Raw genomic sequence first — 27,963 nt, 5'->3', positions numbered from 1 at the left:
ATACTGTCAGTTTTTAAGGTGATACGGGACTCCTGCTCCTTATACTTTGTTTTGCAATTTAATTTCTTGGCCGGGAAATTAATATAGTCACTTACCTGGTGAAAATTCATCGTTGAAAGCTACAAAGTGAAAAATGTAACTTTCGTGTAAACACACTTTTAAAAGCCGTCTGCTTAACCTGTAAAGAGAAGCAACATAGACCATTTGGTTGGGAAGATAAATGATACCAAAGGGAGTTATAGCAAGGTGCAGGGGGTGGTATATTATATTAGGAGACTGTGCCACACCAACTGTCACTTCTAACATATATGTCTCATACTTCACTATGGATGCAGCTACAGCACAGGCATGATCCCCTAATGCCATTTTTGATGCCTTGCTATAAAGTAGCTAGCAGTTGCTGCTGTGTGCTACACAGAGTGGGTTGAGCCAGGTGTTAACTTCGAAATGTATTAACCAGTGCTTTTTTCTGGGGGGACACAGGGGTACACATACCCCTAAACATTTTGTGCATCTAAGTTTGGCCTCATTGAGGGGCAGTATTTCAATATGAGTAGGAAAATGAGAGTACCCCCCTAAACATTTTTTAAGAAAACAAAGCACTGGCATTAACAGAAAGGTTTTGTGTGTTTTGAATAATATATTCCCCTTTATTAACACGATTTTAACAAGTGTTTTAACTAATATTCAAAATTGCTAGCTAGCTAAATAAACAGTAATCCAGTGAAGAAAAAACCCCTGGTCTGTATGTCCTGTGTTAAAATATAGTGTGCTCTAAGAAGGTTATCTAACCCGGCATAACAAAACCAACAATTCTTGTAGGCTGAAACAATACTGACAAGAGAAAGCCAAGAAACCATCACTCTGTTTTTTATTTGGGGCAAGTTACTTTATATTTGTGTTCACCTTCAATTGAAGTAAGAGAGAAAAAATATCACATACTGTCAGAGCCCCTGACACATACAATAAAAGTAGATACTGATTTCCAAGAAAACTCTCCTCCCTAACCGTTGTTCTATAATTATAACAAAAAGAACTAGCTAATTCATGAGAGACCTTATGCAGTGTTTTTTTTTTTTTCTCCCTGGTTCTCTCTTTCTCCCCATTTTTTCCTCTCCCCTTATGCTATTATGCAGGTGAGAAGCCGCACCAATGCAGCATTTGTTGGCGATCCTTCTCCCTAAAGGATTACCTAATCAAACACATGGTGACTCACACCGGTGTCAGAGCCTACCAATGCAGCATCTGTAACAAGCGTTTTACCCAGAAGAGCTCCCTAAATGTGCACATGCGGCTCCACCGTGGGGAGAAATCCTATGAATGCTACATCTGCAAGAAAAAATTCTCACACAAGACCCTGCTCGAAAGACACGTGGCTCTGCATAGTGCCACAAATGGAACACCTAGCACAACGGGCACTGGTGCAAGGGCTCTTCCCACTGGAGTGATGGCCTGCGCAGAGGGAACCACATATGTCTGCTCCGTCTGTCCTGCTAAGTTTGACCAAATTGAGCATTTCAATGACCACATGAGGATGCATGTTTCAGATGGATAAGTAAAATCTATTCTGTTATGAACAACAACAAAGCCCAACCAGAGAAACAACAACAAAAAGCTATGGCACTAGAATTTAATAATTTTTTTTTCATTTTTACTTTTTTGTTTGTTTATTTTCATTTCATTTTTGTACTACATGAAGAACTGTTTTTTGCCTGCTGGTACATTACATTTCTGGAAGCTGGGTGAATAGTAATTAGCTCAGCCTTCCTTTGATGGTGGCCTTAAGGCCAGATAGTGCTTCAAGAGATCTACTGGTTGGATCTCTAGCTACTGGCCTCTAAATACAACCCTTCTTTACTACAAAAAAAAACTTTTAAAAAAAATCTTCTTTGTCACTTGTGAAGAGCACTACACACACAAAAAACCCCAACAACTAGAGGAGAAATATGTTATGAAATCTACAAGGCCTACTGTCGTAAGTACACCGCTTACAGTGTTTCAATGGACAGATTCACAATTCTGACCGCTTTGGACTTCACAGTATCCAGTTAAAACTGTGGAATAGAACCATATGGTTGCGCAGCAACCACAGAAAATGGGCCCTATTGGATTCCACCATTAGTCTTGCTATCTTAAAAAAGGGCTGTGGAGAAGGGCAAGGGAGTTTGGGTTGGATGGTGTGGAGTCCCTGCAGGATGGGGAAGGAGAATAATAGGTTCCTCTTGTGGATTCTGTTCCATTCCACACATTCTGATTCATGATTCCCAACTTCTTTCCTCCCCACTAACATCAACACCATATTTCATCAAAAGCTAGGAACAATGAAGTAAGAATTGAGGTGAGCAAAGCTGGCTTTTTATGTAATTTATTCAGTGTCTTTGCTGAGCCATGGGCCTCAGCACAATCAACGGGACTTTTGCAAATATCAAAGAGAAACAGCAAAAGGAAAAGATTTCAATATTTTTTTTCCCACCTAGTGTTCTAGATACACGAAAAGGATTAGCTCCCACAATCTTTGGGGGTAGGTTTTGTTTTTTGTTTTTTAAAAGGCTGCATCAAGATTTATTCTTGTGGAGGAAAGTGACGTAGAAAGTGGGTGGGAAGTAACTAAAAAAAAAGTTCTCAAGATTTTTTTTAATTCAAAATTTTATAGAGGGACAGATGTGGTGTTTACCAGATAGAGTGCTGATTTTTTAAAAAAATATATTTACCACAGTATTTGTGTAAAAAAACAAAAAAAACAAAAGTGTAACCTTGTTAAAGTAATTTTTGTTTTCTCTTTTGTTTTGCATACACTGCCACTAATATCTGCTCAGTTACATAGCTGAATATATATGTGTATGGTGTGCACATGTATAAATATATGCATATATCTTTATACATGCGCGCGCGCACACATATATATCTATATCTATATATATATCATTGTAGATAAAGACTGTTCAGATTAGGAATCCTACTTCCAATTAGCAAGAGGGGAAAAGAGAACGAGGTGATCCTGATGTCTTGTTTCAACAAAAGATAACGTATCAACCTTTTTCTGTTATTTTTCTCTGTGCTTTTTAGTAGTTTGAAAATAGCAGTCTGGGAGTAAAGTGATATTATATGTGATTTTCCCCTACATCATATTCTGCCCGCCTTGTAGTGTCACTTGAAAAGCTGTTCTGAATTTGAAGTTTTGGTTTTATTTGGCTTTTAATTGATTTTCATCTAAGGTTCTGATGAAAGGAAATTGGTTTTCAGAAGCAAGATTTTAACACTATTTATCTGGCCTTTGGAATGGGAGTATCTGTTTTGCTCATAAGTCCTGAAGTCCCTAGGTGGGCAAAGTATGAAGATTGTTCTAACACATCCTGTTGTTCTGTCTTTAATCTTCCATAAATGAGAAATGGATCCAGTCTCTTTAGTTACTAAGATACCATGATTGTTCTTTTTCCTTACAAATACAGCTCATCTTCATTATATTTCATCTGCAAAGATATTAAAGTTTGGATAGGTACAGAAAGGTGTGGCCCAAAGTGGAATAAGGCAGGCAGGATATACATTAGAAATTAATTTCATTTTGTTTTATTATTGATGCAAGGTGGTCCCCTAAGTTTTAACATCTTCCTAGAGGAGTTTTTATCACCCAAGGTTGACTGACATGCTTTTAGTGCCTAGTTGAATTGGACCAATGTCTGACAAATCTCGTAAGCATTTGTCCTGTGCGGTAATTTCTAGTCCAAGCAAAGTGCCGTATTTTTTGCTCCATAAGACGCACCTTCTCCCACTGGAGCCTTGGCAACGGGACAGCGCCTGCAGCTCAGTAAGCCTGCCTCCAAAGGCAGCAGCAGCAAAACTGAACTCATCGGCATTCCTGGTGGCTGCACCAACAGCCGCCGCCCCTCTTTTCAATGAGCCTCATTCTCCAGCCGCAACATCTATCTCCCTGGGCGGTAGCACCTCTCTGTGTGTGTGTGTGTGTGTGGCCTGGCATTAAGCCTCAACAGTTCCCCAGGAGAGAGGACACTGGAGAAGGGGGGCGGAGAGAGAGAGAGAGAGAGAGAGAGAGAGAGAGAGCGCGAGCTTGTCTAGATCAGGTGTTGTTAATTTGTATACTGCCCTCCATCCAAAGATCACAACATAAAAATGCAAAACAAAAACAGAGCAAAAGTGAAGGTTTCCACCTCGCTTTGGAAACAAAACCCAAAAGTGTTGCCTGCCAGCCTTGCTTGGTCATCCAAGGGATAAAGAGACCCGTTTCCTCTATTTCTGGGCAACGTCTCCCTCAGAGCCTTCAGACATACATGGCCATCTGGCAGCTAAGAGGTGAATATATTGCTTGGCGGGAGCTCCCCGTCCCAATTTGACAGAGCGCACGAGGGAGAAAGTTCCCCCTCTACGCTGGCTCCTGGCTGCTCTCATGCAAGTCACAGAGTCCCTCAGATGGACACTCAGCGGGGGACGCTCACACGGGCACCACCATTAGGATGCTCACACGGGCGACATGCCACACCCCCACTGCTCCAGGAACCAAAGTTCCCAGCTCCGCTGCTGCCAGGGACCACACATTCGCTCCATAAGAAGCACAGACATTTCCCCTTCCTTTTTAGGAGGAAAAAAGTGTGTCTTATGGAGCGAAAAATACGGTACAATAATATGTAAAAGAAGAGACAAAGAGGAAATACTTAGATGGATTTTAAATGTATCCCTTTCTCAACCAAATTTGCTGAGACTATTCCTAAGCATGCTTATGTGGAAATAAATTCCATGGAAATCAGTGGGACCTACTCCACGTAACAGAATTACAGTGACAGAATTACTAACGTCTGTGGACTTTATGAGACACTCCTCCATGCTAGACAGCTTTATTCTTATTTATTTAATACTTAACTCTTCACTATTCCTTAGGGTGAAAACGTTTGTTTTACTGTCTATAATCTATCTGGGATGAAATAGCATAGTTAGGGGATATTGTCAGATTTCTAGGTAGCCACAGTTTGTATATGATTGTTTTCTGATCCTAACCAGTTGCAATGAGACAGCCTATCACATATGATAAATATTACAATATCATGACAATATTTTCAAAGATGACATTGTTTCAACATTAACTTTTAAAAAAATGATTATTGGCACAAGTGAAAGGATATATACTGTTCTTATAAATTATTTAAGCAATTTAGATGCTGCCCCTGTCACCAGTCAATAAATGCATGACATCCCAGTTCTAAACAAGCTGAAGGGAAGAAAGTCCCTGTATAGGAACTTTATCCCCACTGGGCTCTGAACTGAGGAAAATGTGTTTAAGATTGAGATTATAAATGTTGACTCACATTGTAGTAATTCACAAACTAAAGGCAAAAAATAGCCGCATCAGAATGAAAAGAGAAAGATCAGGAAGTGCACAAAAGTATATGACAGTGTCTTTTGGAAGAACATTATCTTCAATGAGTACAAAGATAATGTTCTTTAATTCACTTTAAGCAATATCTCAAATTTATTCACATGAGGAGAAAAGGTAGTTGTCAATAACAGAGGTGGGAAAGAATACAATAAAATAATAAATTTGATTGAGGTGTCAAAAGAGGGACAAGTATTTGGGAAAGTGATGGGGAAGCAGTTTAGAATCAGTATTTTTGATCTTCGTTGTACTATCTCTGCAGTGAAAATCTGTATTAAAATATCAATATATAGTAATCTGATGCTCAATCACAAATGGAAAACGCCCAGCAGAAATTATGACATGGTTCAGACATTTACTAGGCAAGAATAGGCTTTGATTGGAGGAAGAGTAATTCAACACCCTGCCCACACAACTGAAATAATATATATTGTGTATGCTCCATGCAGACTTTTATGTGCAGCTGATCCATTAATGTGATTTTACCGGTCTTCTGTCCTAGCAATGGAGTACCTGAATCACATGTTTCTTCCAGTGAATGGTGCAGAACAGAGACACTTGCACCACTTCAACCCATGAAAGCTGTTACCACCTGTAAATGTCTGAATTAGGTAAATTAGATTTATGAAATTTAAATTGAGTGACAAGCTATCTAAATACAGATTTGATTTGTTAAAGAGCAATTCTAGAATTTGAATTATTTCCAGAGATTCAAGTTATGTTCCTGTGTCTGTAGTTTTGTACACACAATACCTAAAAAGATGTAGTTTTGAATTAAGTTTTGCTACTGCCTTCTGGATTTACACAACATCTCTTTTCCAAAACTAAAGTAATACAAAAAATACCCCAAGTTAGATGGTACCTATCCATGGGTACAAGCATAGTTTAGAGAGAAGCAATCCAAAAGCTTTCTAGGGATGTTGTGTGGATACAGAACTCCACTCATATGTAAAACGCATGCAGGGACTGAAGATAATGGAGCATCACCAAAGCTGTCTGTCCTTACTGAAACCAGTGATTCAGACCACTCTTGCAGTTAAATTTATTTCTACATAGGCAGAATTACTACATAGGCAGATTAACAAGGATTACTGTTAAAGAAACTAAAATTCAAAATTATATGGTTTTAATATTTTCCTTTCTAGCACGTATAAACATACAAGATCCATGTTATATTCCCAATCTAACAAAGAGTGGTAGTTGGGGCTTAAGCACACCTAGTTTTGTTAGATTACAACTCCTTGGTTTAAAAAAAATAAATCAATATAATTGGCAGTATACAAAAATTCCATATAGTTGTTTTCTAGCTTTACCGAATCCTAGTTTCTTTACTTTAGAAACGTTATTGCTTATTGCCAAAGGTCACCACAATCCAAAAGTCCTAATAATTTCATGGTTCCAGTGTTTGTTTTGGCACTGAGTTAATTCTATAAAACAATTCATGTTGTATTTTTTTTGTTGTGTTTTAAATATATTTGCACTGAACTTAACTGAACTTCCATGTATTTAATTACTAAAGGGCTCAATAACAGCACTAAAATAACCTTCCTTTTTATATTCTTTAAAATAGTCACTGAAAGCTTTGGATATATGAAGAATAGAAAACCCAGGTCGAGCCTTGTTTCTTTGCTGAGAAATGGGGAAAACCCTGGTTTGCATATAAGGTAAATGATGCCATTATTCTCTGGCCACAGGAGTTATTTCACATACTGCTGCCCATTTCATGCCAGGTGGTGTTCAGGTTATAGAGAATGGACAGTTTAAAGCTATGCCCTCACAGAACATAACCACAGTGCAAGCCTAACCATGTCTACTCAGAAGTCCTATTGAGTTCAATGGGGCTTACTCCCAGTTAAGTGGGAGTAGGATTGGCACTTTAGTGCTTTATTGCATGTTACAGTGTACTATATGGGAAAAGAGGATGACTTGCATTCCTGCGTTTTGCTACGTGTTTTCTTGTCTGAAAACATGCTCGTTCTCTTTTCAGGTTGGGTAACATGTACAGGTGCATTGCTGTCGGTCTCATTTTAGATCATTCCAAATTGTAATAAGCAGTGCCAAGGGGGAAAAAAGAGGGGTCCTGTGACATACAGAATTCTTGCATTTTTCTGCCATACTTTCTCCACCATACTGTTTCCCTTTACCCCAAATTTTACCCGGCAGTAGCGATGATAAAGGCTGTGGAATATAGTCTGCTGTAGTGTTCAGGGGTCTAATCAAATCTGCAGCAAGAAGCCTTTCTCATTGCCTCCACCAGGTAAATTTAATGGCAAATGTAAGGAGATCTGGGGTGAGGCCAAACAAATTACAAGCTGAATACAAACGCTGATTGCTTTTGTTCTGCTTATAATTAGATTGAAAATTCTGAGCTGTGGTTCCCAAGACAATGCTTTCGAGATTTCTAGTTAGCATGCCCTGAGCCTCTGATGGTGGCATGATGTGTTACAGTCACTTAGACTAGCACACAGGGCAAGGAGCCAAGGCTGTTTGGCAGTGACTGTAGGTAGTAGGTGAATTGAACTTAAACTGGATTTGGCATTTGGTACCTGAAAACGGATCAATTTAAGAACACCATTTGTATGGCTTTTTAAAGAGGACACTGTCATTTACTTTTGATGCAAAGTAATTCATTTCACAAAAACATTTTAGAAAGCATAAAGTTTAGATTAGGTATCAAAATAGCATTTAAAATTTCACAAGCAGTGCTGTTTACCCAAGAACTGGACCTGTCCTGACAAAAACTAGAAAATAAAATGTTTGGGTTCTCCGTCCCCCATTTTCACACTAGTTCCCTACACCAATTATAGGAAGTGGCAAATGGCAGTAAAGGAAGATAAATAATACGAACATATTTGAGAAGAGAAAAGAACATGTAATTAGCTAAATCAGAAATAAGTTCTACAACATAAATTAAAAGCTTGTTTTTTCAATTCTGTCGTAACGTCACAGATATTAAATTACTCATAGAAGTAGTGTGCTTGTCACGGGGGCTGCGGAATATAAGTTACCCATAAAAACAAGGGCCATTTTTGCATCTACTAGAACACTTTTGATAATACAGGAGGACAGCAGACAAGAGTAGTAACCGGCCACCACCTTCAGAACATAAAGCAAACTCCTGTTTTGAGTTTTTGTTAAGTTAAGTTTTTGTTCTCACTGTTTTTGTTCTCTTTCCCTCATCCAATGAAAGGAATCTGTATTTAAGTTTAAAAGCTCTCCTGAAGCTCCCAATTTCCCTTCAAGAAAAAGTATTTGCTTCTAACATCACCTGTATGCCATTTCCCATTAGGAAGCTGCTTCATATCAGGTCTGACTTTTTGCCTCTTGAGTGGCAGTGGTTGTGCATGGTCTCAGGCAAAGAACAGCCTTCCTATAACCTACAACCTAATACCAGAAATTGAAACTGGGACCTTCTGCATGCAAAGCATGTTCTCTACCACTGAGCTATGGCTCCTCTCTTGTGTCTGGTTCTTGCAGTGGCACCTTTATGAAATAGCCGGATAGGAAAGTAGGGGGCGGGGGGACATTTTTAGAAAGAGGGAGCAGAGGAGCACTGCAGTATATGCTACCCATTAAATGAGTATTTATCCCAACTCCATCTACTGATGGGAGTCTTAACTTTTGCTTCATAAGGTTGTCCTAAAATACTTGTACTGTAATAAAGTACCCAAGAAGTTAGTGAGATTAAACAGAATATTATTTGGGAAGCAATTATATTGCAGCCTTATGTAGGATTGCTGCCTTAAAACAAACAGACAAAATCTTTAAAGAGGGAGTGTGTTATTTTTTTATACCTATGTTGAATATATATTATTTTAAAATGTTCATTCATTTGTATGAAATGCTGCACATTTTGTTTTAAAACTGTGTGATAGTATGTGGGACAGCAAGGGTTATCTGTGAAGAGGCCACCAGCTGGAAAGTATTAGTGCTACTATTACAGTAGCTGCTATCTATTTGCACTGCACTGTGCCTGTTGGATGTCAGTCAACAAACTTAAACATTAAGTTAAACAATTCAGTTGTATTGGTGTTATCTTTATTTTAATTTTGCAATCTAAATCCCTAGTTTGGTCATACATTGTTTATCAGTTGCTTTATCTGAATGTAGGCTTCACAATGGCCAAATTTGACATGCCAGTGTCATGTCTGCATATGTTATCATATATCTCTCCAATCACATAGAAAGCAGATGAAAAGGGACCAATATAAAGGGGCATGTAGCTAAGGAGCCCCACAACCCCTCTTAGGACAGGTCTGTTTTTAGTAACACAGATCTGCCGAATTAGTTCGTTTGGCCCTAACTATCATTTGCAATAGATTTGAAGAGAATGGTCCATTTTCGTACTTTTCCATTCTTTTTACATGTGATCTGGAACAAGTATTGTACATTTTAGCAAATTTCTTTTTTGCAAGAGAAACATTGCAACAGAATTATAATCCTAGAATACTACCTTTTTAAAAAAAATACTGGTCTCCAATATTTAAAAAAGGGCCAAAGCTTGCCTTTAGTTCACATTTTTAGAATTATACTATGTCGAAAGCAAGGTGTTACCAGTGACAGAATTTGGTTTGCTATCTTTCTGCTAATTATTGCAAAAAGATCTATGTATAGCCGTGCAATTGCACCATGGTAATAATTAGACATTGCAGCATATTACAGATTATCCTTAAATTTGGGTGAAACAATGAAGCAACTAGTCTGACAATACTACTAGTAGCAATGGAGACTGTCTGCAACTGAGTTATGCAATGTAGGAGAAGAATGGTGATAGTTTTCAGCCTCTTATGTGGTTAGTGCATTGTCGATTTCCACCTTAAACCAGTATTGCAAAAGTGCTTTCCCAGAGGGCTCATAATTTGCCAGCTACTAACAAAACAAGTATAGCACTTTGAATACTGTACAATTATCCTACTCTGTTCTTTAGTCATGTGTATATCAGAATACTACTTCTAAGAAAGGGGGGGCGGGTTCATAAGAAGTACGTGCTATTTATATCATCACTTTCTTTTCTAATGTTGAGTTATTTCCACCATCTCTAAGATATGGCATTATACAGTGTTTGACAGCAAACTGTGATCTTCATGAATAATTATAGCAGATGTGTATTTTGTTGAAACTTGACATGCTTTCCCCAATTCTATTTTATAAACTGACTGGTCTTCATTACATAAGTTATAACTGAGTAAGAGCCTTTGTACTTAAAGAGGAGCATTGATTACAATTTTGATTATGGAGAATCACTTCAGTTGTAAAATGCTTGTGACCAGGAAACCACACCTTTAAACAGGTACCCTGCCTACCACTCCTCTTCTGGCTGTTACAAAAGAAAGTGATCTGCAGAAGTGTGATCCTTTTGCTTTGCACAGAGGACTCTCCAGGGGTCTTCTAAACAAAATGAAAGGGCGAGAATCACCATTCTTCCCTCTCTTGCATCACTTATAACTATAAAGAAGGTGATGATCCTTTCCTTTGTGTTGTGCTATGCTATGCTCCTGGGAAGTACACTAAAAAGATACCTGCTGTCCCCATTCTGTTGCCTTGAAACATGAGGCAGATAAGATTTAGGAGCACTCTCTACACCTTGTCTCTTACCAGAGAAGGAAGAGGAGCAGCAGTGGCAGGCAGGTGCACAGGCTGGCAAACTGAACTGTGAGAACTTGTGCTTAGGTTCTCCACAAGCAGTAGCAGCACTTGTGGTATGATCATGACATACACACAAACACTCTTCTAGCTGGCTTGGTACCCTCTGCCCTCCTTTCATATTCATATGAGGTGCCAATTGCTGCAGCCATTAAAGGGAGTCTAAGTCAATGAGCTGGAAGTGTGTCAGAAGTAGCAGATCCCACCATTTCTGCCTAGAGATGCAGCCAGGTAGTCCAACAAATCAACTACCGTACTTGCTGTCTTATCCTATGCTTTTTACTAGGGGAAGAAATGCTACTAAGGCCAATGGTGCTTATTCCAAGTAAGTGTGCATAATACTGTAGCACTGACTTGGCAGAAAACCTATTGAATTTAGTGGGACTTTCCCTCTACCCCATTGGGTTGTTAGTTATTCTGGCTGCAGGAAAGCAGTTCACAGTTTGTGCCCTCCTCAATCTAGACATTTTGTCTTCCGCCACAAGGCTCTCTTTCCTTCTCTAGCTCCATAGCCAATAAAGAATAATATTTTTTTGTAGCAGCATCTCAAGTATTACACAAAAAAGGGGGTGAGAATTGAAATGGGGTACAGCATGCTGAGAAGTCCAAAGAGATGTTGTACAGCTGGAGTAGACCACGTTCCATAAATTCTGAATTACTAGCCAGAGCATTGACTGTAGGAATCTAGCGACTCCATGCTGCATTATAGATACATAGATATTAACACCTTTGTGTACTTTTTACAGCAACTAATCCATTTCTGTAGGATAAATGCATACATCTCGTTGTTTGCCCACATAAGTTCCAGGTAAATTCTAAGAATTGGCATTAGATTTTGCCTATTATACATTCATGTGTTAACATGTTTGTACTGTACTGTTCACATACCTCATGTGGAGAGTGCCCAATGCAACACTATATTACTTTCTTCTACAATCTGGTAATATCAGAAGAGCTAGGTCAAAAGCCAGTAAGGGACTTCAAGCACAGAAATAGAATGATATTTCAGGGTCACTTCAACGAAGCTGAGAGTTGAGAATGAACAGTCTGATGCTACTACTGGAATTAGTAACTATGAGGCACATTTTTCAGTTTATAACCCACTATTGATCAGATCGTTCCCCATTTCATGTAATGTACAATGAATAGTGGCGGTGCATGTGCACATGCACACTCTATGTCTTGTCTATCAGCAGCTAATGCTCTTGAAACCAATGTGGCCTTTATCGGTGTCTTTCCAAGGATGAATGTTCCAATTTAATCTAGCAGACCAATATTATCAAATGAAGACAAAAGTGGTTAACTTTTTAATTATCTCAAACCTACTCTCTGTGCATTTGAGAACTTGCTCCCCACACTTGCACTATTCTTGATTATTAAGTGGGTTAGATTAACAGCCTTTTTTAGAAGCATGGTGGCTCTGAAATTGTTTCAACTGGTTTCTTTGCTCCAAAATTCTTTTGCTTCATTGACGATTTTGTGACGTAGTTTTCTTTTCCCCTCACCTCACAAAACCGTGGAAGGTTTTTTGTGTGTGTGCACGTTGGTAGTATTTTCCCTCCCTCTTTAAATATGAAAATGAATGCAACAAAATTATGTATTCATTTGGGAAAGAGTTTTTTTTTTGTTAATAATTGTACATTGTCGTTTCATAATCAAAATGTTAGTGACCATAAATGTATTTCTTTTTCTTTTTCAGTGTTTTTAAATAAAATAGTACTAGTGACTAGAAGATAAGTTGCTATTTAGCTCTGCTTAGTTAAGTACATTACACTACAATACAGTATTTCTGAAAACTATTACATAAGTAAACAATATGTACATCTCTGTATCAATATATAACACATTCAAATATATATATGTATACACCTACACACACACCCATATATACACTACACATACAGTATATTCATTTGTACTTTTGATTCACATTTATTACTCACCATTCACCTGCTGCAGTTAACTTGAGTCATGTAATAATTAGCAACTAAACCTAGATTCATTTTTATATTATCAGTTTCTGTATTGTCTTCAAGGATTTTTTTTTAATTCCTTAGCCAAACATTATAGGAGAGTTTAGGGTTTGTTTGGTTTGGGGTTTTTTTTAAAGCAACACAGTATTCTTATAAACCAAATTTTATTATTTCATGCCTCAGGTGGTCAGGGAAGCAGAACAAATAAAAACAATAACTTATTTCTGTAAATAATAGATTCTCAAGGCAATCCTATGCATGCTTATCAGAAACAAGTCCCATTGAATTCAGCAGGGCTTACTTTCAAGTTTGTATGCATATGGGTGCAGCATCAATTTGGGTTCCATATGCAAAATGTACAGCAAGCTTCCCTGTTCCACTACTGATGCAGTTGTAAAATATCAGGCCATTTTTTCCCAAAGTAAAGAGGGGGAAGCTATTGACTACTCTTGGTTCACTAGAACTCTACTTAATGCCCACCTACCCTTTTCAGATTAGTTAAATTTTACCTGCTCGGACTGGAAGAGGTACAGTTATATTTATTGGTTAACATAACCGTAGAACTGCAGAACTGTAGTGTTGGAAGGGGATGTAGGATGCAGGAATCTTGTACTACAGCATTTCTGCCCAATACTCATCCAGCTTTATCTCCAGCATAGATTGTTTCTAATAACAATTTAGATCCAACACTTTGCTTAGTAGCCGCAAACAGATAAAATTAAGGTTTTGTTCATTATTTTCTATATGTGTTGCTTCCCATCCCAGCAACATTACAGAAATATATTTCTAGCCTGAGGTTTGGACATTTCTTATTGTACCAAGTACTTTTCATGAGTAAATAGCAAGAGTAAGTTCAAGAGCAATTGCAGGAAGTGTTTCAACTCTTTTCATTTCCCCCCTCTGGCACAGTCAGATCAACAGATAGGCTCAAACTTCATGCTCTGGTATGGTTTCATGTGTGTTCTGAGGTGTCTGAATTTGAAGCAAGGCATTTTAATTTTGGCTAGACCCATTTTAATGAATTTGACTCCATTGTCTGTATGTTGTATTAAGTCAGGCTCAGAAATAGCCACTTCAGTGCTATTCTTCAGTAAGAATTGCCCTATCCAAACTGAGAAGTTTCACCAAAATGTTTATTTTTCTTTTAGGCAACAAATAACTAGCATAAAGGTATGTATGTGGTCAGACAGGCTAGTAAAAACTTTCTGTAGGCTAGTATTTGTATGAATTTACATGCTGTATTCAAAATGTTATTTCTATATAGCTCTCAAAACTGAGTGCTGAATCAGATAATTGTCATATTTCAATGCAAACAGCCAGGCCTTCTGTTGGCTTCTAAATTACTGTCACAGAGTGCTTTCTTAACTACCTTTGATGCCTGTTTAAAGAACCACATTCCCTGCCCTTTAACATATTTGCATTGTCATCATTTAACTGTTGTAGAGAGGGATTATTGGCTAATGCTTTCTTGTGGCATCATTACTGCCTTTAAAAATTGGTATTTTTTCTGTAGAGCTTCTGTCCTTATTTTACATGTATAATAGATTCCTGCTTGCAATTCTTATGTAAAGATTTGTCTCACAAACCAAAAGGTACCAAATTTGTACATATTTCCCAATAGAAGTTACATTTTCATATTACAGTGTGTTTGGGAGGCAATTGTGTAGAAGAAAGTGAAACTAACAAAATAACTGGTGAAAACTACTTTTACAAACATGTCTACCATAGTTAGTGGTTATTCTAAAGTTTTGCTTTTGACGGAAGTATTTTATTATTTCTGGTTTATTTTCTGATTTATATGTATGTACACATAGAATCTAGGATAAGCTAGGAAACCATTTAAACCAACCCCCATCTATTACTTTTTGCTCTAAATACAATGCAGGCTTTAGGGATTTATTTAGTTTCTGGTTTGACACTAATTTGTATACCACCAAGTCAGAGTTCAGACAATTCTTTCTTAGCATATCACTCATTCATTTCCTTCCCATTTTCTGATTGATCCATTCGTTTTCATGGATGAAATGTATGTTTTAAGTTTGCATTCCTGTGAAATGGAGCCTTTAGTCATCTTTGTTCCTTTCCTCTTAGGAAAAGTTATATAGTATTTTGGATATTAACATATTCATTCAAAATAATATTGACAGCAGAGTTTTTGCATTCATACAACCTCTTCTTTCCACTCATTAACACTAAGAAGTTGTGAAAGGAAACATTTCTTCAATTCTCACCCCCCAATAGGTGATTGAATATGGATCTCTTAGGCTGTGCATGTCCACCCATACTTTTGTGTGATGCAGTATGTGTGATTGATTCATCATAAAAATGGGATGGAGAGGCCACCGTGGCAAAATGAATGCCTGTGTGGAATTCTACATATTGTAGGGCACTCATGCGATTTCAAGACAGACCCCTTAATCATAAGAGCTGTATGAACCAACTTTAATTAAAGAGGGTGTGGTGGCGGGTCATTGAAACCTTCACCAAAATGAGGCACTTCACCAAAGAATGAGAGCAATAACAGCTAGCACTGAAGAGAAGGGATTTATATGCTTCGTTACCACTAAAAAAAGGTAACAGTGGAAGATCTTCACTGATGTTTAGAGGTTTATTTAGACATTTTTGTGTCTAAAGCCAACCTTTTTATTATTAATCAGGAAAAAAATAAAAATAAATTTCTTTCTTGTATTTTGCTGCAATAGGCTTGAGATTCATTTTTCTTCTTTTAAACAGATCACAGTAAATAGAGTGCCACTCAAATATCATGAAGTCACCATGGTCACAGATAGTTTGGTATATTGAAATCAAAAACCATTTGATAATTGCTGATTCAATAGGTTAATTAGGTGCTGAATGTTTAAACTTCTCTGCCTTTGAATATATATCTTTACTGTGTGACCCCATGAAGCTGGAAAGTTCCCTGTAAAATAAAATAGATGTCAGTTTTACTCAAAAAGTAATATTGCTGACTTCTATTTTATAAAACAAATCATATAAAATGAAGTATTGGTGATAATTCTATTAGGGATTTTAAATAATTACAATAATAAGCCTTAATATTTTACTTTCTCGACATCCAAAACCGACATCCAAAAACCGACATCCAAAACTTCAGAAAACAAGACACAGTTTCCAATTGGCTGCAGGAAGCTCCTGGAGCCAATCGGAAGCTGTGTTGGACATTCAGGTTCCAAAGAACATTCGCAAACCGGAACACTCACTTCCAGGTTTGCGGCGTTTGGGAGCCAAAACGTTCGAGTTGCAAGGCGTTCGTCAACCAAGGTACGACTGTATTACAAGAAAAATATTCCTTCAGCTTCGGGGATTTTGACTAGGGTTCTTTCTACTCGTTTATAGTGTTAAGATTAAGGCTAGAGAGCTTTATCAGTCATATATTCCTTTAAAAGTCACTTAAGAGAGAAAAAGGTCTGGAGGAAATTATACACCTTCATTTCTCAGCCAAATCCATCATTATTCCTACATTGATTTGATTGCCAATATTTTAATTATCCTAATTAAGAAAAAAACCTATCTATCCTAAATTCTGAAATAAAAGTAAGACAATTTTATATGCTTTAAGTATGTACTCAGGGATTTAAAAACGTTTTAAAACAGGCAACATAAGATCCCTTTAAAAACCATCCATAAATAACTAAATTGAGGATTTGCAGAGTGAATTTATCTCAGAGCTCAAATCACTGCTTAATTATGCTAAGGAGATGACGCTTTTCCCTGTCTGATAAAACAAAACATAACAATGGCATATCCCATTACACAAGGCAAGTAAGAAAGGAGCATGTGAATCTCAATACAGCATTGTGTCTCTGCTATAATCAGTTTAGGTCCATAGAGTTCCACACAGGTAGGCTGCGAAAAACCTGCACTCCTGAACAATGGAAAACCTCTCAGAAGAATTCTGATTGGGAATGAAAAATCTGAAGGACACCTCCGTACTAATAATGGAAGCCCTTTAAGCACATACCTGGGAATCTTTCCACTGTAAACTAATGGTCAGCAGATTGCAGCCCTAAAATTATTATTGCAAAGTCAATTGCTCAAAAGCACTCTTGAAATAATATTCTGACATTGAATCAAATAGGCTTATCCTGAATAGACCTCTTCCATATCTTAAGTAACTTAAGGTTCTCAGCACCAAGGATTTCTGATATATTAATCCAGGTGTAGTCAACCTTTTTGACCCAAGGAGCACATTCACCCTTGCCCAATCTGCCACATGCCCGCAAAGGGTGTGACCAAAAGTTGCATACACACACAGAAGACAGACAGATGCACATCCATAAAGATCAGTTAAGAAGGGTAGTTACTGCCCTCTCGCCAATCAAATGATTAACCAGGAAGGGTGATTTGCAGTATGTTTTAAGAATATTTATCATTTTTACCATTGCTGTCAAAATCAGTGGAGTCTTAAGGGACCAGGCACCACTTGCAACACAGGATGAGACCCCTGAACTTGGCGTTAGCAAAACCTGCTTTGCAGGTTTCCTGCTTCTTTTTTGCAGTAGCAGAATACAGTACAGGACACATTTGAAAATGTCCAAAATCCAGCTTTCATTCTTGCAGCTCAGATTTCTTTCTTCCTTATTTCTGTGCCAACAATCCTTTAAAAATGTTTTCTCCATTAAGGAGGAACAGATTACGTTAAATCTCCCAGTTGTCTTGAGAGGAGAAAAATCAAGAGCAACTTCTGGTTGATTTCAGGATGGGGGGGGGGGTGAATTTGAAATAGATATCCTGCAATAAGCCTTTATATAATTCATCAGAAGATTAGATAGGAATGGGGAGAATCATCTTTTCAAGTCTTCACTTATTTCTTGATTGTTCACCAATACAGCTTGTTCTTCTTCTATAACTTTAAAGCATCCCTTTCACATTTGAGCATATGAGTTTTAGCAACTTATTCCTGGAAGCTTTCAAATAACAGAAACAATCTTCAAACTATAGCTCTTTCGTGTGCTTTTAAAAATTATGTGCTGTTGATGATTAACAAAATGGAAAATCCCGTAAGATTTCTAATTTCATTGAAGCAAAGGGGAAACAAGCACAAATTTAATTAGGACCTTCTTATCTACTGGTACATCTTAATTTAGGTTGCATTGTTGTTTTCCTTTTGATTTGGTTGTTTTCCTATATAGTAAAATAATTTACACTCCTGGCACTATTATCCTAAAAAGGGGCCTTGGAAAAAGGTGTGCATTTAGGCCAAATTTCATTATTTGTTATATGCATCGTTTGCACAACAGTAGGATCCAGGAAGGTGCCCAGAATGGATCAGGGCCATGGAGAATGTAGAAAGATGGTTCAACGCTGTCCTCCTGCCCTGCAATCCCAACAAAAATCCCCTTAGCTGTTCTTTGCCCCAGGGCAGAAGTTTCTCTTTGCACCAATAGCAGCTTCCCTTCTAGAGCAAAGTGCTTTGGGAGTTTTTGGGGGGTGGTCTGCAACACAGGAAGATCCACCTCCATCCTGATCCACACCTAGGGCTCCCTTCTATTCTTTAAAAAAATGCATGTGCAAACCATGCATTTAACTAATGTGTAGATTTTGCTGCAAGAGATCTATAAGCAAGGTTCATTTTTACTGGTTTGTTTTAGGACATCTGCTAAGAGTTGCTATTTTAAAGGATTGTTTGCACTGTAGAAGCGGCACTGTTAAAATTCTATTTGGGGAACAGAAAAGCTATATATCTTATCTGCAATCTTAAACGCCCATTGCAAAGGAGCCATCTAACAAAACCACTACTGAACTTTGCTTTAGCCACTCAGCTCCCCCATCCATGTGGCCCTCCTTTATAGTGTCTTATTAGGCTTTGTATATTTTCCATCTTTGAAGTAAGCTTCTTTTAAAACACGACAGAAAGAAGATGGAATGAAGACCATGAATTGAGTAGAAATAAACAAAGATGTATGGTGATGGGGTTGGGAGACAGCAACTCCTGTTTTAGTTTTGAGTGCTTGTAATACTTGGAAGAAGTGAGCATTTTCCTTACTTTTGGATAAGGCTTTTTATTTTTGCACTAAGACTGCATTGTATTGCACTACTGAAATGTATTTATGGGATCAAGAAGGCCTATGCAGGGGTCATGTAAAGGAGAAAGAAAGAGCAGAGAAATAAGTAGGAGCAAGCATCTGCAACTGATTCTGATAAAATTACTCCATCGCAATCTGTATTTATAGTCACTTTTCTAAAAGCTTATCTAAAAGACTTTTCTCATAGGACTGAAGTGGAAATATGGCATAGAAACGTAAGAATTATCCTGCAGAAAGTAGCTTCCAAGTGGTAATTGTTTCTAAATGGTTTCCATTTAAGAACACTTAAAATTGCTTTTGATATATCGTTAGCATTGTAGAAGTGGAAGAATCTAAAGGCTAGTTAGGCCAGTCTCTTGCCCAAAGGCAGAACTAGCCAACCATCAGCATCTCATAGATCCTCCTATGCAATGTAGACCACAGGGTGCCACAAGCAGAGAGAAGGTGCTTTCATGGCGGCTAGCTTCAGATGACTCAAGAAATCAGTCTTTAGGGAAAGGGGGAAATGTCCCAGGTTCACTGGTCAGACTTACTTGGCTGAAAATTTCTTTTCTGCTTCAGGCAGAGTACAAATAAGCACTTGATAACCAAGTTGAATGTAACATCCTACCAAGTGAGAATTTTCATCATGCATCTGTGTAGAGAAGTTGGAGTAGTAAAATTCTATTCACCAGACGTTGTTAGGTTGCTAGAAATGGCTGGCTTATACTTATTATCATTTGCTAAATGGCCACCTATATTCACTTCAGGAAGGGGGAAATCTCAAGATCTTTCCTGTCCAAATAACACTACTGAGGCATTAGAAACTGAAGAACAGCCAGCCCTCAATTAAAAACAAAAGCATATCTTATCATAAAAAGTTAACAAAGTAAGGGTATGATGCACCCCCATACAAGTACCTTTGCTAGGATCAATCATCCATTTCACACTTAGACCTGGTTATCTTTGTTCCTTTCTAGGTAAGCATTGGAGCCTAAATGTATCAAATGAGAAAATAACCAATGGAACAGAGTTGTAACATTAAATTATAAACATACTTGACACTGAATTATAGACATATTGACCAAGAAGCAGAGGAAGGAAATGGTCTGGATTTTTGTGCCATCTTGCAATACTTTTATTTTACCAGACAAGCCTCAGAGGCATCCCTGAATCTCTTTTCGAGAAGCAGTGAGCTAGCCAGTGTTTAAATTATGTAATCCTTCAGGAAGGCCATGACCTGGCTATCAGGTTTAATAGGCTTGTTGGGCTGGAATCAACAATATATGACTTAGACTTGGTTATTGATGTTAATCATTCCTTTGGAAGAATTAAATTTCTCTCTCCTATTACTGCATTGTGACTCCATAAACTCTGAGATGGGAAGCACTGATTTTATGTAGTCCAGTGGGGAAGCAGTTGCAGCCTCTGGCAAAGTGTGCATTACAATCTACATTACTGAGAAGAATTGGATTTGCATGTGTGTGTGTGTTTTGATATACAGTGGCCCTCTATAAATCTTACCTTTAAACCAGACTAATCAGTGCAGTATTTGAGCTCTAAGGAATTAGATCCAAGCCTGATGTGTTCCTTTTTGCAAACCTACATGTTAATTGTATATTTTCTTTTCCAGCTAGCTTATGAGCAGTTTCTTTCCACCCTGAACTGTGTGATGCAGTTTTGTTCTTGTTATCATGCATTGATTTGATATACGGGGACAAAAATGTCATTTCCCAAACATTTCAAAGTAACAAAAACTGCAGAATGAATACTGCAGGGGGAGCATACAGCTGTCCAACTAGTATTCTTTAAAAAATAATTTCCTACTGATAGGCTGTTTTAGAGTTTACAAAACGCCTTTAGTACTGTCTTAACAGCAATGAAGACGTGTCTGAAGTCCATTTTTTAAAAGTTGATGCTAGTAAAACAGCATTGCTTTTCAGCTCAGACTATTCCCTTGTGCTGATTTTGTTCCGCCTTAAAGAAGGTCCACGGCTGGTAGGCAGCAGTGCTTCTGAATGCCAGTTGCTGGAAAACCACAGGAGGCGATGGTGCTCTTACACTTGAATCCTGCTTGTGGGTTTCCTACAAGCAACTGTTCTGCCACTCTGAGAACAGGAAACTGGACCAGATGAATCATTGGTCTAATCCAGCAGGCTCTTCTTATATCAGGCTATCTTACCTGCTTACAGTGTTTAGTGCAGACTTCGCTTGAATAGATATCTTGCAATAGTCCTTATCTTCATGGCCCTCCAAGCTGTCCTTAAATCCCCAAGGATTTTGAATGTATCAAGGAATCTAAAATCTTTTTGATCTCCAGATATCTTCATTTTTATTTTCCATTGAAGCGGCACATTTTAAGTTGTCAGTGGGTGCCATTTGCTGTTTTAAAGAAGTGGCCATATTTGAATTTTGACTGAATTGTCACAAACCTAAAATTGTAGCAGAAGCCAGGCTCAGTGTACCAGGAGTTTATAGATATATATGGTTCAAGGTGATATTGCCCTTGAATATGTTTATTCAAATTACTCTATTTGTTCTAGTTTCACAGAGGTAGGGTAGTATAAATCTAGTGGTAAAATATTTCCTATTTTTGTTATTTGTGTTGATATGTAATTCTACTGTAGACCAAAAAAGAATTTTATTTTAATTTAAAAAGCTAAAAGGCCAGTGAGTAAAAAGTGAAAATCTGAAACAATAAATGAGCAGAAAGCAGGGGATCAGTGGTTAACTATGCTGAAATAGAAATAAATAGCCTTACCCATTTCTTAACCAATGCTTACAAATCATCCAGTTTTAGATAGCTTTCCTAGCTCATTCTTGCTAAGTTTGTATGGTGGTTTTTGTTTTTTGGCTTGGCATTTGCACATTGTATTGTTTAAATTACCTGATTTTATAGCATTGTATCTTTATAAATCTGGGGTTTTCTTTTTGAAGGATGAATGACAAGGTCTTTGGAGGTGGGGGAAGATGCACTGGAAAATATTTAATTTTTAGAGAGGAAAATGCACAGTTTTGCAAGGAAGAGGCTAAACCACCTCCCTTTATTCACTCGCAAACATCTAAAGCACTACAGCTAGAAATAGAAACCCACAGTTTGGACATGTTTGTTGGTCCTTGTTGGTCCAATCTACTTGGTGCACTTGTTCCCGGAGGTTTGCAGTGTCAGTCCCAGCATGTGCTCCAATAAAAACCAGAAAGGTGTTTTTTTATAAAACTAAAAATCAGAAACAGCATTAAAAAATGATGAGTTACATGAGCTGGTACAAAACAGATTATATGTCTTTGCAGTCACACTTTTTAATATTATCAGTTTTACTGCAGCCATTTTAATAACAGTAGGATACAGTGCAGTATTACAATAATATCCACAAAATGTTTCTTGGTCCAGGTAAAACCTGTTGAACAAACAAATTCCATAGTTTTTGTTGTTTAAAAATCAAATACCAATTGTCCCGCTACAAACTGGTATTACTTGACTTTAATTTGAGATTCTGTCCTTAATGGAAAATGGACTTCCTCATATTTGACTACTGTGATCCAGAAAAGATCCCTTGCTTCTTGCACTTTGAGGGTATATGGAAACACCCTCGCCATTGTTTAAAATATGGCCACAAAGTTTTTAGTAAGTGAAATATTTAAAATCAGCCTGTTTTCCCTGTATACTATTAACCCTGAATATCCTTTTTCTTGCTTTCTCTCTCAGTCAAGTACAGTGGAGTTGTTAAGACTTGTTGAAATAATATATAAATACCTATTTTGAAAGACAAGACAGTTTTCCACTCATGTCACTGTATCTGGGTCCTATTAATGGTTTCACAGCCCATTGGCTCACAAATATCTTTTGTTTAATCATCAGATTTATTAATTTTTATTTGTTCTTGTAAGAATATGTGGAACAGAATGGGGACATTGGCTGTTCTTTAACTTCACAATCTTAATAGTTGGTTTATATCTTCCATGTTTTATGCAAAAATTAAATCAATAAATATTTGTGCCCTAGGTTGAAGGTTACATGTTTAGGAAAGCACCAAAATGGTTGGAATTTTTTCTACATTTTTGTGAAGACTCTTTTTGGAAAGGAAGGGTACATATTTTTGTTGTGTAATATTTTCTATTTTTGAACGCATTTTCTTGGTACAAGACTGTTTTGTGGATTTTTTTGGTGAAAACATTATTTAAAAAAAGAAAAGAAAGAAAAAATAATTGAAAAGTTTGCCCTTAAGGATATGCTGCAGTCTTGAGTTTAAAACAAATGTGTTAAAGTTGGGGGGTTGTATTGTTGTTTTCTTTTGTAATTGTTACAAGAAGTTTGTATCCACTGCTGTTTATTTTGTTTCAGATGAGTAAGTAAAGGGATTGTTCTTGTTTTATTTTTTTTAAGGTTATTTATGAAATGTCTAAAACACTGGACTGTGACTTGGTGTACTACCCCTGTGTTCTCATCAAGCTGTTGGCAGTCTCCTTTCCCCTCCTTCCACCTTAAGGCAGACGAAGGTGAACGTAACAACAGATGTAAGGGAAACAAAGGAACCTTCAATTCAAAGTCTGAGGGGAGAAAACCAAAGGTCAAAAGAGTTTCCTACATCTGCTGTACATAATCACCCCAGATGTCTTTCATCTCCTTCCTAGTTTAAAGTTTGAAATGAGAAGGTGCTTTCCATGACGGATTCACACCACTGCATGTCCAAAGGTCCTCTCAGGAGGGCCATGATTTCTGGTAAAGTCCACTAAGACACTATTGCCAGACATGCCATCCAAATTCCCAGGCATTATGTTGTCCAACAACATAATAAAAGGAGGCACCATGCAGATTTTCATTGGCAATCTGTGACTGATGGGAGCAGTAGCAATGACTGCTTTGAAATGCTTATATTCTGATTACAGAAAGTATAGATGCTAAACCCAAGGGTGGTCAATAATTTCTACATGCATTGTCAATCGTTGAAGAAAGCAGGGAGAATGCTTAAACTAGGAAGACTAAAGCTGTGATCGAAATGCTTTTTGGGTAGGAAGGAAGGGAAGAGGGAGATGCCAACAGTCATAACACCATAAACACCATAAACTGGAGATATGTAACTGGGCTATGTTCAAGGCCAAGCAACATCTTTTCCATTCTTGACATAGAACACTGCCAAATCCTGAGCATGTCAAGCAAATAGAAAACTAAAGAGTGGTCTTCATTTTCGCCTTCACTTCCCTTTCTTCTCCCCTCTTTGACTCTTTCAGTCTCTTGCCATTGTTCCCCTTGCTCCAGAACTCTTCTGTGAGCATCTTGCTCCAATGAGCACTTTCCCACCTTCCAGCAAAGCATTCCTTGTTTTCCAAACCTGAGTTCAGCCAAGACTGAGTAAATCATGTGCCTTCTTTTCCTGCTTTATAATAGAAGTAGCCTCCTGACCGTCTTTTAAGTTACACGTAAAAAAAAAAAGAAAGACATAAGAGGCTGTCAAAAAAAAGTGTCCAGTAAAATGATTTATGGAAGCTGTGGCAATTAACTCCCTGTTTGTATCCATGTCTAGGTCTTCCCAGAGAAACATTTCCCGTAATCCCTGTGCACACAACTTATCCAAAACTAACACTAAAGGGCTTGAGGCATTTTTGCCCCCATTTCCACTGTAGCCCAGTGAAAATTCCTACTATGAGTTCACACTTTTTGCCCAGATTGTGGCCTTATTAAGACTTGCAACACTAAAAGTGGCAGTTCTGCTGTTGCCCATATTTTGTGGTGTTTTCATTAAAATATTTTTCACCCACAACTTATTCTGGGGTTTAGCCTAGAGATCAATTATATTTAGACTTTATAATTTTGTGCTTCCCGTATTATAATCCAATCCAGTTCAGTCCAGAGCCTTGCTGCCTCTTTGCTTTCCTCACATACTCTTCTGCTGCACTCTATTGCTTTCCTGGTCATCTCATGTGTTTGTGAATGGGTAAGGAAAGCCAAAGGAAGACCCTGGTGACCAGGGAATGGTCTGAGAGAAGACAATTAAGATCTCATATCACTATGGACCTTAGAGGTGGAAGGGTTTATTAGCTGCCTAAGTAATTAAGAGCTGAATGCTGCAAATTTAACATATGATCCCCATATCAGAAATGGGGGTGGTGATAATTTAATTGTGGCTTAATGGACAATCTGATATCACACAGCTTCTCCTATGCAATAACTCAGAAACTCACAAGGAGTTCCAGTAGTAAGAAAAGTTACTTTAATCCCATATTATTTTAATAATTAAACGTATCCCTGTATTCCTTGTTTGACTGTATGGGTGCATGTGTTTAGAGACAAAGGGTGCTGATTTAGAGCTCTTTGGTGCTGATAAGACAAAAAAAAAAAAATTCCTTTTCCAGAACCTGTTTTTGACACATGCGAAATAGAAGAATTCACTATATAACATGCAATATCTCAGCATTGAGAAAAAGAGGATGCTGAGATTTCTACAGTGCCTTATTCCTAATAGATGTTGGCACATAAGCACCCAGGTCCTCTTTTAAATCTAACTAAGTCGGATTCCAAGTTGTCACATCGGCACAGATGAAAGGGGAGAAGTGACTGGAGCTCTGAACAAACTATTCTAGCCAGATGGGCAGGTTGTTGCTGCTGCTGTTGTTAGTCCAAATTCATTCCAAAAAAAAAAAAGTCAAAATGCCAAAATTCAAAACAAATCCCTTCCACCTTTTTGTGTCACTCATGGTGTTGCTATATTGGAAAAGACATTAATTGTCTGAGAACATCTGCCTATTTGATCTTACTATTACCCATTCACTATTGGCGTTTCTAAATCTACACAAGTCAGACATTTTTCGCTTCTGAAGTGTTTTCCAAAGGGCACATAAATGCCCATTTCATGTTAAATGCACTTTAAAAAAAAAAGTTGGAGACTGTTTCAAATGCACAGGGGAAAGATAGTGCACTAATGTCTGAACCCAGTTCACTTTATCTCCAGTTATAATATACTCTCATGTGTGAGGGGGTTACAGATATGTATTCACACATACACACAAAGCCGGAAGTGTGAGAGGAGATTAGCCTCCCTTTTCACAGCTACAAAACCAGATTTTTCACAAACACAGAAGCAGCAGAGGAATAATAGTTGGACTCTTGAAACAGATCACAAATACAAACAGCTACTTGCAAGTAACTTGGTCCTTTCTGTATGTACAATAACTACAGTAGGAATGGATTGTAACCGGAAGAAAAAGGAACGGTGCTAAATGAAAGCAACTGAATGATTGGGCAAAAACTATTACAATCTAAACGACACAGTTCAGGTTCTGCACTTTTTGATTAGTTTTTTTGTTCACTGACCCACCCAACAAAAAAGTAACAAAACCTGTAACAAAAAGCCCCTGTTTATGGAAGATATCAGAAATCTCTTAACTTTTGGCCTTGCTCTCAATCACTATGTGCAAAAATCTGTACATTTCTGAACTAAATGTAGTTGTTTGTTTTTTTAAGAAAAAAACCTTTTTGAAGCACCTTAATGTGGCTTCCCATTCCAAGAGTGGTAGCCACCCTTTTTCCTTTGAGCACCTTATTGATGTGTTATGCTATCTGCTGTCTTTCTGTTACCTGTTAGCTGAATGGCTGGCTGTTAACATATACAAATGTGTGCAGGAGCAAGGTATGACTTGCGTGTGTCCACAGCATTCCACACATACAAGCCATCATACAAGACAATACACTTGCACACATGCAAACACACAACAGTGATATTTCTATTAAGTGAACTTCTACCCATGTTTTCCCATTCCTTGGTCCAGCATTTTGAAGGGTTGACTATATAATGTATGATTCCAGTGCTGATTTCAAAACTTGCCCTATCTTTCTGCTTTTTTTAGTATGCTTTTTTAAAGCATTAGAATTTCTCTATGTTTGAGGACTGGATAATTTCATACATTGGGCAAAGAAATGTCCCCAAAATCATTAGTAACTGAGAGAATGGGAAAAACTACGTTGAAGACGAATCCTGCAGTCTTTACATAAATTAAAACAATGATTTCCAAATGTAAAGGCTTCAAGACAAGATCCCTTTTGAGCAAAGATACTTCTCCTGGAGATACTAGTTTCTGCCTAATCCAAAGTGTGTTGTAGTGGCTGTAAGTGTACTTATACATAAACACAAAAACACACCTTTATACAGTGCAACATGGTTTAAGAAAATGAGACGAGCAGGTCAAAAGTTTTGAGGGAATACTGAGTTCCTTTTTTTTCTCTCATTTTACTCTGTAAATGGTATGTCAGTTATAAAGCAAGTAAACTGAGAATTGTTTTTAAAAACCTTGCATACGCCTTTTCTATCAAGTGCTTTAAAATATAGAATAACTACACACATCCTGCCAGTTTTTTCTTACAGTGAGAGTATCCTTACCTGCCATTTAATATTAGCCTCGTATTTTTCTCACGTATATTTACCTGTGACTTGTATTTGTTATTTAAAACAGAAAAAAGGAAAAAAATAAAATTAACTGTAGCGCTTCATTATACTATATTATTATTATTGTGACATTTTGGAATACTGTGAAGTTTTATCTCTTGCATATACTTTATACGGAAGTATTACGCCTTAAAGATACGGAAATAAATTTTACAAGGTTTCTGTTTTGTGTGGAAGAGTAATCGATGTTGCTAAGAATGATGTTTGTTATTTTGGGTTTTTCTTTTTTCTTTTTTTAATGTTACCAGCACTTTTTTTGTAAGTTTCACTTTCTGAGGTATTGTACAAGTTCACACTGTTTGTGAAGTTTGAATATGAAGGAATAATTAAAAAGAAAGAAAGAAATTGCTGTCTCTGTTGTTTTACTATTGTACTGGCTCACACGAAAACTTTCCTGTGGATATATTATGTATGGAACACTGTAGAAGACCATGACCTTCAGTATGATCTCAACCTTCCCTTACATCAGAGGACAGAGTTTGGAGCCACTTCTGGTCTTT

General features: G+C 37.5%; 1 protein-coding gene across 44 annotated transcripts in view; it reads left to right on the top strand.

Moving 5' to 3' along the window:
* Positions 1 to 27,808, top strand: part of ZBTB20 (zinc finger and BTB domain containing 20) — a 641,091-nt gene extending 613,283 nt beyond the window's left edge. For 41 of the 44 annotated variants that reach the window (XM_083736534.1, XM_083736535.1, XM_083736563.1 and 38 more), the window contains one exon: positions 1,137 to 27,808. In XM_083736534.1, coding sequence (XP_083592660.1) covers positions 1,137 to 1,555 — 419 coding nt within the window. In that variant the 3' untranslated portion in view covers positions 1,556 to 27,808. The remainder of the gene's footprint in view (positions 1 to 1,136) is intronic. The other 3 variants (XR_014563582.1, XR_014563580.1, XR_014563581.1) reach the window with 3 other exon arrangements.
* The last annotated feature ends 155 nt before the right edge of the window (positions 27,809 to 27,963 follow it).

The sequence above is a fragment of the Podarcis gaigeae genome (assembly GCF_964106915.1).
Source record: "Podarcis gaigeae genome assembly, chromosome: 4".
Lineage (NCBI taxonomy): Eukaryota > Metazoa > Chordata > Lepidosauria > Squamata > Lacertidae > Podarcis > Podarcis gaigeae.
Note: the sequence above shows the minus strand (reverse complement) of the source record. Positions and strands in the feature narration are given on the sequence as shown.